The 11,273-nt window shown below is 47.0% G+C and overlaps 1 protein-coding gene across 2 annotated transcripts in view; it reads right to left on the reverse strand.

Moving 5' to 3' along the window:
• Positions 1–386: 386 nt before the first annotated feature.
• cacng2b (calcium channel, voltage-dependent, gamma subunit 2b) overlaps positions 387–11,273 on the reverse strand; it is a 25,957-nt gene continuing 15,070 nt past the window's right edge. For both annotated transcript variants that reach the window (XM_051706913.1, XM_051706914.1), the window contains exons 3-4: positions 3,243–3,383; positions 387–1,465 (exon numbers count right to left, since the gene is read on the reverse strand). In XM_051706913.1, coding sequence (XP_051562873.1) covers positions 933–1,465; positions 3,243–3,383 — 674 coding nt within the window. In that variant the 3' untranslated portion in view covers positions 387–932. The remainder of the gene's footprint in view (positions 1,466–3,242; positions 3,384–11,273) is intronic.

Below are 11,273 nucleotides of genomic sequence, written 5' to 3' on the forward strand. Positions count from 1 at the left end.
CACATCCACTAACACACACATACACTCACAAACACACACACATCCACTCACACACACACACACTCACAAACACACACACATCCACTCACACACACACACACTCACAAACACACACACGCTCACAAACACACACACATCCACTAACACACACACACACTCACAAACACACACATATCCACTCACACACACACACACTCACAAACACACACACATCCACTAACACACTCACAAACACACACACATCCACTCACACACAAACACACACACACGCAAGAAAACACACACATACACACATACGCACACACATGCACACACACACACATGCGCACACACACATGCACACACACACACACCTTCATGCAAATAAGTCCAAATAAATCAAAACCTTTTATTATCCATGAAGACTTTATTAATTTCTGATTTGATCTTTTGTTTTTTCCTCATCTTGAATCAAGAGGTCTATTTGTGGTTTATTATTAACAGCTGTTTATATAATTCTATATATATGTAGTCATGTATTATTAAAACATATATTATGACATATAAATTGTGGCCAGATTGTAGGTTTCTTTTATCTTCCCTGGGGTCACAGCGGCCACAAAGGTTCACAGTATTAATGTGAGACAAAATGAAATAAAAATATGAAGAGAATAATCATCCTGAAGAGCTCAGTCCAAAAATACAAACTACACCAAACTCTCACTCTCTTTTCAGCTTGTCACAACTTTGCAGACATGGTACAAACTTGTTAGTTTATGGAAGATAAGAAAAATCATGCATTTCGTTTTTCTTTTTTGGACTTCAACATGTAAACTCATAATCATCATAGTGTTCGAAATGTCTCACAACCCAGAGAGCGTTTATCTCTGATCGATCTTTCTTTCTTGGGTTTATTCAGTTCTCTTCCCCACCACTAGGGGTCACTGTGGTATTCATACAGGTGTGGTACGGCGGTTGGGGTCCTTCGAGTCTTTCTGGACGCTGTTATGGACCTGCAGGAAATCCGGGTCTCTCTCAGAGTTGTACATCGGCGGAGATCCTTGTGGCGCTTTCAGCGAGTTGTCGGCGCGACCGAGCGTGTACATGGTGATATCTGTGGACGGTAACGCGGCGAATCCCTTCAGCCCCACCGGTGAAGCGTCCCGTGAGTGCGACGGGTCCGTGGACCGGCTGGAGGACTGCGAGCGGCGCCGGTATCGGTACCGATAGCTGGGGATGCGTGTGATGGCCGCGCCCTGCAGGTAATCGCTGCTCGCCACTCGCGCAAAAGCCACCCGTAAGTCCCGGTGACGGTCGATGAACATGTGAACAGCCAGAACACCCACCATCTCCGCCATGATGAATGACAGAGCGCCAAAATAAAAACTCCAGCCGTACGAGTAACTGTTCTTTTTAGAGTCGCTCTTGGACGGATCGCCCGAGTTTGCTGATATGTACACAATAATCCCAATGATGTTACTCAGACCTGAAGAATCAAAGACAGAAGAGAGAAAGAGACATTAAACAGAATCCTCACACAGCTCTTTTCCATACAGTGACAGTTCATAATGACCACGGCTGTCAAGCGGCAAAAAGGACCAAAAAACACCATAATTCATATTTGCCGCATCGCATTCAGTTATCTCACACGAGAGAACCAACGGTGTTTTAGCGTCAATGGCATATACACAATTTTGTGTGTAAAGGCCTGTTCACACCAAATCCGTGACGATTTTGCAAGACGAACTTCCGACGGAAAAAAAAATTCACCCCTGTACAGTAGGTGGCGCTGTTGCTGTTCTACAAACATTTATCCCAGTCTCTTGCCTGCGCAGTATTTTAGAGCTCTTTGTATGTGACTGAGATGAGTAAAGAGCGCTGTTGCATATTCATTTGCATGTGTATTTTGTCACGAGTATATTCCAAATGGACTCCCGAACCCAACTTCTCTTTTTGTAATCCCTGGATAATATAACACAAGGTACAGTGATATAAATACACATGGATTAATGTACATTAAGACTAATAGTATAGTATCAAATAGAATGCATAATATTAACAATAATATAAAACAAAACACTGCTCACAGTCTTTATTTAAATTACTGCAATACTTATATTATCCTTGCATTAAAAATAGCAGTGTGGTTCTGCAATTCGTTTGTCTACAGTAAAATATTGCATGTAAAGAATCTTTTGAAGGGATATTTTACTACGAGCTTAGTGCAAACCAATTGTCGAACCTCGCTGCTATTTTGAATGCCAGTTGAATAAAACAGGCTCAGTGATAAACATTAAAAATATATACATTAAGACAAAACACCATAAGCAGACTTTCAAAAACAGAGCAGGTTTATGTTTGTAGTACAAAGAGTTCATGAACTGCAACTATTTATTATTAAGTATATCATTTTCAGGGTGTGTATCAGCTGCACGTCCAATGTCGGTGTTTGCCAGTTGATTGGAAAAATGACAAAAAGCTCTTATCTCATTGGTCAGTCTGTTTTCATCGTAGCCTGAGGGAAAAAACTGACTACTCTCTGTAAAAAACCTTCGGATTGACGGCAGACGATTTGTCCTACACGATGTGGATAATGCCATCAGAATCCACTGTTCCGTTCAAAAGCTCGTTCGGAACGAACAATTGCACCGAAAAACAGACTTGGTGTGAACAGGCCTTAACTCAAGCTGAAGTGTGTGACTCTTTCAGTATCTTCATATACAAAGGCAATTATAAGTAAGCCACTCGTTGGTTAATTTTCTGGAAAAATGTAAACACTGTGTCTCTCTGGCACTATGAAAATTACCTCTGTTTGTTTTGAGTGACCCATCCAACCCAAAACAACAACATTGACTCAATGGGTGAGTTGGAGGCGGGGCTATCTGTTAGACTGATGAACAGCTGACGAGGGGCGTATTTGAGAGACTGTTTGAAAACAATGTTTACTTTTGCAATTCTGTTCGGTGGAGCAGATATAACACACGTCAGCTTTAAAGACCCTGAAACTGTGTGTCTGTTTCTCTCATACAAACTATAGCTTATTTTTTATGCACATTTTGGGATATCGCATAAAAACGCTGGATGGAAAGTGGATTCCCTAGTGGCTACATTTATATTTTGTGCCAATTTCCCCAAAGTGACTATTTTGTTCTCTTGAACACAAACGCTGATTAATTTGCTAATTGTTTTTGTGATATTCAAATTTTGACATCAAATATATTCGTAACTTGGATAGAAAGATAGCTAGTGACACAAACACTCACCTGCAGACACGAATAATATTCCAGCACTGAGGATGATGTTGTGACGAGACTTGTAGAACTCACTGGCTGCGACACACAGACCGCCCATGAACAGCAGAATCACACTGAGGATCGGAAATATACTGGAGGCCCGAACCGCACCTACACACACACGTATTGACATAAACATATACATACAGTAAGGTTCATGTTGTCAGACTTTTGACTATCAGTATGTATTTATTCTGGCCAAGAATCGGCCACTTAGACAGGAAGAGACTGTCTGTGTAACGTTGTGCTTCTTTGGACTTTTATTTTGAAGTATAGTGTTGGGTTCTTGTCTTGTCTTACCCTAGAAACCACATAGCAACGTGCTAAAACCCACTCAGAACACCCTAGCATTGTGTCAGTGAGTTCTCTAAAGTCGCTCTCTTCTAAACTCACACAAACTTCCTGTCTGATTCACTCCAATTGTCCTTCACATCCCTCAGTCTGAACACATCTCCTCTCTACACTCTCAAGCCCAAAGTATACTTCGGTCAGATGCGAATGTTAGACGTCTGCACTAATTAGTGTGTCCACAAGGTGGCAACACTCACAGTTGAGCCGTTGCTGTCATGGAGACGCGCTAGACGAAGATGTAATCGCCACTAAACCTCAGGAGATGAATGTGGAAACAACAGTGGATGTGCAAGACAAGAGTGTGTGTGTGAGGAGGTCTGGAGATACCTGCATTAATAAACCTCAAGTCTGAAGAAATATAAAGACATCTTTATGGGTCTAAACTCTATAGCAGTGCATGTGCCAACAGCATGTGTATGCGTGCGTAGTCAAATGACGTTTACTTTGAAAAGCTAGTGCTCGACTGTAGGCAGATGCTAAGCGTTCGCGTTAAAACCGAAGTATAAATTGGGCTTTAGTGTGTACAAATGTCTGTCTTGTATCTGACATTATGTGTGTGCGTGTGTATGTGTGCGTGTTCATCAAACCTCTGTCTGAACACTGATCTTGACCTGAATGCTGCTCTCATTGAACACACACACACACACACACACACACACACACTCACACACTCACACACACACATGTTGGTGCAGCTATCATTATGAGGACTCTCCATAGACATAATGATTTTTATACTGTATGAACTATAGATTCTATCCCCTAACCCTAACCCTAAACCTAACCCTCACAAAAAACTTTCTGCATTTTTACATTTTCAATAAAACATCATTTAGTATGTTATTTCCCTTGTGAAGACCGCTGGCTGGTCCCCACAATGTACGTGATCTCAGGATTTACTGTCCTTGTGGGGACATTTGGTCCTCACAAGGATAGTAAAACCTGTACACACACATACACACACACACATACACACACACACACACATACACACTGCAGCCAGTGATCTATATCTGATGACATCATAGTATGAGATCACCTCTTACAGTCCAGTAATATGACATCATACATACACTGCAACAATATCTGTCCTTTTCCAAACTACTGATCTAATCTTCCTCTGTGTGTGTGTGTGTGTGTGTGTGTGTGTGTGTGTTTTACTCAGCAGTAGTTTTGTCTCCAGAAGTGAGCTAAATCTGACAAAAACTCCCTTTGGGAGCCTCTGCCGCCCTCAATCGAGCGCAACAGTCTGGTTTTGGAAGTACATTTTTGGAAGTTCTTTTTCTCCACATGAGAATCATTTTCAACAATAACTTATAAATCTTTAAAGACAGACCTACCGGGAGCTCTGAGGTTGTTCATTGATGGTATATGCTTCTGTTGAAGACATCAGTCTGCATTATTTCAACTTCATTGTTTAAAATGTCTTTAATTGCCAAATTTCTGGTGAAGAACTACACTACCCATAATCCTAAAGAAAGATCCACCAATCAGAGGATCACACCAAAATAGCTCCGAAAATACTTTTTAAAATATGGACATGCACTGTTGCTCTATTGAAAAAAATAATAATAATAATAATTTAATTCTAAAAATGCCACACACACAAAAAAACCCCTGTATTTTAAGGTCTGGTGAATTTGACCTTTTTTGAGTACTTGTCCTTTTTACAGTTTGCTTTTTAATTGTTTAACATGTTTTTAAATATCTAGAGTCTAGTACACAGTAACTGAACCACAACTGTTATTTATGTCTATGATTAAGATGTAACCACATGACCCCATGACCTCTGACCCCCAGTTTCTCACTGACCCTGTTTCCCACCTGGTATTAAGGGCCTGTTTACACTTGGCCACTTTATATAGATAGATAGCTATCCAATCATGAGAAGACCAGGTGTAAATGCCCTCTGAAACGCATTCGAGATGGATTGCAATCCGATTGCTCAAAACACTTCAGTAGGTGGTTTGAGACGCATTCCAGACAAAACTGATCAAGTCTAAATGCATCTGGCTGTTCAAGTCACATATGTAAATTTTACCCCGCACAAACAGTGCTACATCAGCATAGGGAAAACATTACAGCTGTCACTGTATATTTGCATAGGGCTTGCGTCACGCAGTAATCAATAACAAAGAAAGAGACGAATGCGTGTTGTAGGAGAGACAGAACTTTTTTCCTCATTTCTTTGATGCAGGTCGCTGATGAAACTGAAACTGAACACTGACATGAGCGCAGCTGACATGCTGACACAGTCTTACCTACACGAAGCCCCGAGGGCAAAAACATACACAAACACATGCTGGGCAAATTCACTTGGAATCAAATAATAGAGCACATCTTCTAAATTCACTGCCCAGAATTAGCATAATCACAGAAGTGAACTTTGCAGTTTTAACTTTGTGAAGTTTTATTTGCATATGGAATTGAAAATCGGATTTATATCCACTTGGCGGAGACACATTGATGTGACCAAGTTTAAAAGAAATGAGCATTTTCAATCGGATAGCAATCTGATCAGTAAAAACGCATGAAGTGGCCAAGTGTAAACAGGCCCTAAGGTGCGTCTCAGGTGATCCGATCACATGTGGTCAGGTGAGAGAGGAAAAACGTACTCACCGGTTCCCAGACACGCCGTCGCCTGGTCCTCGATCACTCCTCCACCCTCTGGTGGACAACAGCCGCTTCTCCACAGGCGGACCGGAGCCAGTTCTCCGACCCCTGGTGGACGGAACGCCCCTCAGCGTTTCGGCGGCTGGTAGGGAACTCCTCCACCCCTAGCAGCGGCTCTACCGCTCCAGGCAGTCGGCAGCGAGCCCCTCCTCCCCTCGCGGACGGCGGCTGTTCTTCCAACCCCGCCACGTTTTGGCGGCCAGTAGGGAACTCCTCCCGATTGTAAATGGCAAACTTTAAACTCTTGTTTTAGCGCAGCAGTTGATTGACAGGTGAGATGCAGCGCTTCACTGCTGCTGGGACGCATACAGGGCGGATTAGCGTTTACACCTCAAATGTGATGGTCACATGTGGTTTTTGTAATCCAATCACAAAACGTTTTAGACCTGTTTAGACCTGTATTTAGCGCTGAACATATGTGATCGGATCACCCTAAACGCATTTTAACATCAGGTGGAAACGGGGTTTAAGATCCGCTCCACCCTTCACCTGAGAAACGCAGATCAAGCATCTGCTTCTTTTCTGCTTTTCTGAGAAATTATGTCTTTGATAAATGAAACAGAAACAACCTTCTGCTCATCAGCTGTATGCGAGATCTCAACTTACTTCACTGAATTTAAACTTTGATTCATTTATCCACATGTGTATATAACCTCGTTATGTCACTGTGGCAGCGGGGGCGTGGTCAAGCATCTCTCCGGAGAGAGAAAAAGCGGTAAGGGCGCTTACACCTGAGCTAAATTATGTATAACACCTGTCTCTATTTTCAGTGAGCACGGGGAGAGCGGCATAAATAGAGACACACCGCAAATAGGAGAGGGAGAGCCTGGGCACGACAGACCTGAGCAAGAAGCAAGGAGTTTTTATTACAAATGATGAGAGTTTATTTTTGTGAAGCGGTGTGTAATTGTTGATTAACTTTGTGCGTAACGCAAAGACTGGGAGACTGTAATTGGTGCTGCAGAGAGAGAGAAAATAAACCCTGACCTGAACCAGGAAAACTGCTTCTCGCGTCCTCTTTACACTGGTGCCGAAACCCGGGAACTGAAGTTTTGGGTCGAAGATGGATGGAGGTCGTCCCGTAGAGTCCTCCCAGTTGGCGGAGATCCTCCAAGCCCTCGCCAGCCTACATCGGAACCACCAACAAACGCTGCTTGAGCTCCGGCAAGATCAAGACCGCCGGTTTGTCGAGCTCATGCATGCTCAAGCCGAGGACCGGCAGGCGATCCGGAGCCTCCTCAGCCAGGGGGCATCCTCAGCCGCGACCCCCGCCAGCATTACAGAAAATGGGGGCGGCGGACGACCCCGAGGCTTTCCTGGATCTGTTTGAGCGGACCGCCGAGATCTGGGGCTGGCCGCTCGGTCAATGGGCAGCCCGACTGATCCCACTACTGTCCGGGGAAGCCCAGCTCGCGGCTCAACAACTGCCAGCGTCGAGCCTCCTGGCCTACGGAGATCTAAAAAAAGCCATCTTGCAACGGGTTGGTCGCACTCCGGAGGAAAGTCGTCAACTCTTCCGGAGCTTGAAGTTGGAAAGCTCTGACCGCCCGTTTGCCTTTGCCCAGCGGCTCCGTGACGCCTGCCGAAGATGGCTGTTAGCGGGGGATCGCGACGTCCAGGGAATTATCGACCAGGTGGTACTGGAACAGTTCACAGTTCGACTGCCAAAAGGAACGGCGGAGTGGGTCCAGTGCCACCGCCCGGCGTCGTTGGAGGAAGCTATCCGACTTGCGGAGGACCACATTGCGGCGATCCCGAGGACAGAAGATCCCTCCTACCTTCTCTCTCCTCCCTCTGTCTCTTCCCCCTCCCCTCTCTCTCTCTCGTCTGCTCTCTCTCCAGGTCCCGTTCCTGCCCCACGCAGACGAGGAGGAACCCAGCCCCTGAGACCAGTTCCCCGGGTGTGGGAGGCGACACCTTCCCCTACTCCAGTGCCCCGCCGCTCTCCCCCTCAGGGGGGGGCGCCCGCCGACGCAAGTGCGGGCGTGGCGCCTGGGCCGGCCTGCTGGAGGTGCGGAGACCCGAGCCACTTCCGAGATCAGTGCCCTCTGATGGAGCTGGGGATGGTGGTGCGGGTCTCTGACCTCCCACAGGCTGCCCCCGACCGGGCCGGAGCGTACCGGATACCGGTAAGTGTCAAGGGGGTACTCACCAAGCGTTGGTGGATACCGGGTGTAACCAAACCACTATCCACCAACGCCTGGTTCAACCCGAGGCATTGGTCACATCCAAAACGGTGAAGGTGAAGTGTGTACACGGGGATATTCACAAGTATCCAGTGGTGACCCTGACAATTAAATTTCGGGGGAAAAAGCATAGAGTGGAGGCTGCGGTTAGTTCCCGCCTCACCCATCCGCTGATTTTGGGGACTGATTGGCCTGATTTTAAAACTTTATTAAAGGGAATTTGTGCGGATGGGTCCTGTGTGAGAATAGGGAGATGTGTGATGTGCGATGCTCTGGCAGGGGAGGCGGAGCCGGGGCCGTCCTCGACAGCTCCGCGTCATGATGACGAGAGAGGGGAGAGGCCGCGGCCCCTCCCCTTCTCAGGGAATTCCCTGAGGGGGATTTCCCTTTGGAGCAGTCGCGAGACGAAACCCTCAAACACGCCTTTGACCAAGTGAGAGTTATCGATGGTCAACGACTCCAGCCTGACATCGCACTTTCATATCCCTATTTTGCAATTATAAATGAGCGGTTGTATCGAGTGACACAGGACACTCGAACCAAAGAGGATACAACCCAACTTTTGATTCCAAGGAGCCGTCGGGAAATGGTATTCCAGACGGCTCATTATAATCCTATGGCAGGTCACCTAGGAGAAAGGAAAACACTGAACCGTCTAATAGCCCGTTTCTATTGGCCGGGCATTGGCGGCGATGTCCGCAGGTGGTGTGCGGCATGCCGCGAATGCCAGCTGGTTAACCCACCGGCCACCCCAAAAGCGCCATTGCGCCCTCTCCCTTTGATCGAGGTCCCCTTTGAGAGAATTGGAATGGACCTCGTCGGGCCATTAGAACGGTCAGCACGCGGACATCGCTTTGTATTGGTCCTAGTGGACTATGCAACGCGATATCCGGAAGCAGTGCCTCTTCGCAACATCTCAGCACGCAGTGTTGCGGAGGCACTCTTCAAAATAATCTCCCGGGTGGGGATTCCGAAAGAAATCCTCACCGATCAAGGCACAACGTTTATGTCACGGACACTACGCGAACTGTACGAGTTATTAAATATTAAATCGATTCGCACCAGTGTATACCATCCTCAAACGGATGGCCTGGTGGAACGATTTAATAAAACCCTCAAAAACATGATTCGTAAGTTCGTGCACGACGATGCTAGAAATTGGGATAAATGGCTCGACCCCCTGTTATTTGCAGTACGAGAGGTCCCGCAAGCCTCCACTGGCTTCTCCCCATTCGAGCTACTGTATGGGCGACGCCCACGCGGCGTGCTTGATGTATTGCGAGAAGCCTGGGAGGAAGGACCTTCGAACAGTAAAAATGAAATTCAGTACGTTCTTGATCTTAGAGCAAAACTCCACACCTTGGGGCAATTAACACAGGAGAATTTGCTCCAAGCTCAAGAACGACAGCGCCGACTGTATGACAGGGGAACTCAGCTAAGGGAATTTGCACCGGGAGATAAAGTGCTTGTATTGCTTCCCACATCGAGCTCTAAATTACTCGCCAAGTGGCAAGGACCCTTTGAGGTCACACGACGAGTGGGAGATCTCGATTATGAGGTTAAACGATCCGATAGAGGGGACGCACGTCAAATATACCACCTCAATCTCCTAAAATTGTGGAGAGAGGCGGTCCCCGTGACGTTGGCTACGGTGGTTCCCGAGAAGGCAGAGCTCGGACCGGAGGTGAGCTCAAAACATAAACAGTTCACCCCGGTCACTTGCGGAGACCACCTCTCACCGAGCCAACTCGCGGAGGTTGCCAGGTTGCAACAGGAGTTTGCAGATGTGTTTTCCCCTCTACCGGGACGTACAAACCTCATCCATCACCACATCGAGACCGAGCCGGGGGTGGTGGTACGTAGCCGCCCCTATCGACTACCTGAACACAAAAAGAAAATTGTTCGGGAGGAATTGGATGCGATGCTTGATATGGGGGTAATAGAAGAATCCCACAGTGGTTGGTCCAGCCCAGTTGTTCTAGTGCCTAAGAGCGACGGGTCTGTGCGATTCTGTGTGGATTATAGAAAAGTCAACGCGGTGTCTAAATTTGATGCATATCCAATGCCTCGCGTTGATGAGTTGCTCGATCGGTTGGGCACTGCTCGTTTTTATTCGACATTGGATTTGATGAAGGGTTATTGGCAGATCCCCTTGACACCAATTTCCCGTGAGAAAACCACCTTCTCCACACCGTTTGGATTACACCAATTTGTGACACTTCCGTTCGGTTTGTTTGGGGCCCCGGCTACGTTTCAGCGTCTCATGGACCGAATCCTCAGGCCGCATTCAGCTTACGCTGCTGCCTATTTAGATGACATCATCATTTATAGCAATGATTGGCAGCGGCATATGCAACACCTGAGGGCGGTTCTGAGATCGCTGCGCCGAGCGGGGCTCACAGCGAACCCGAAGAAGTGTGCGATTGGGCGGGTCGAGGTACGGTATCTGGGGTTCCACTTGGGCCACGGGCAGGTGCGGCCCCAAATTGACAAGACAGCGGCGATTGCGACCTGCCCGAGACCCAAGACCAAAAAGGGGGTGAGGCAGTTCCTGGGGCTGGCCGGCTACTATAGGAGGTTTGTGCCTAACTATTCGGACGTCACCAGCCCGCTGACTGATCTCACTAAAAAGGGAGCTCCAGACCCGGTCCAGTGGACGGAGCAGTGTCAACAGGCGTTCACGCAAGTTAAAGCCGCACTTTGTGGGGGGCCGCTGTTACATTCACCTGACTTCTCTCTCCCTTTTGTTTTACAGACAGATGCTTCAGACAGGGGGCTGGGGGCTGTGCTC

The sequence above is a fragment of the Myxocyprinus asiaticus genome, chromosome 9, assembly GCF_019703515.2.
Source record: "Myxocyprinus asiaticus isolate MX2 ecotype Aquarium Trade chromosome 9, UBuf_Myxa_2, whole genome shotgun sequence".
NCBI classification, from domain to species: Eukaryota; Metazoa; Chordata; class Actinopteri; order Cypriniformes; family Catostomidae; genus Myxocyprinus; species Myxocyprinus asiaticus.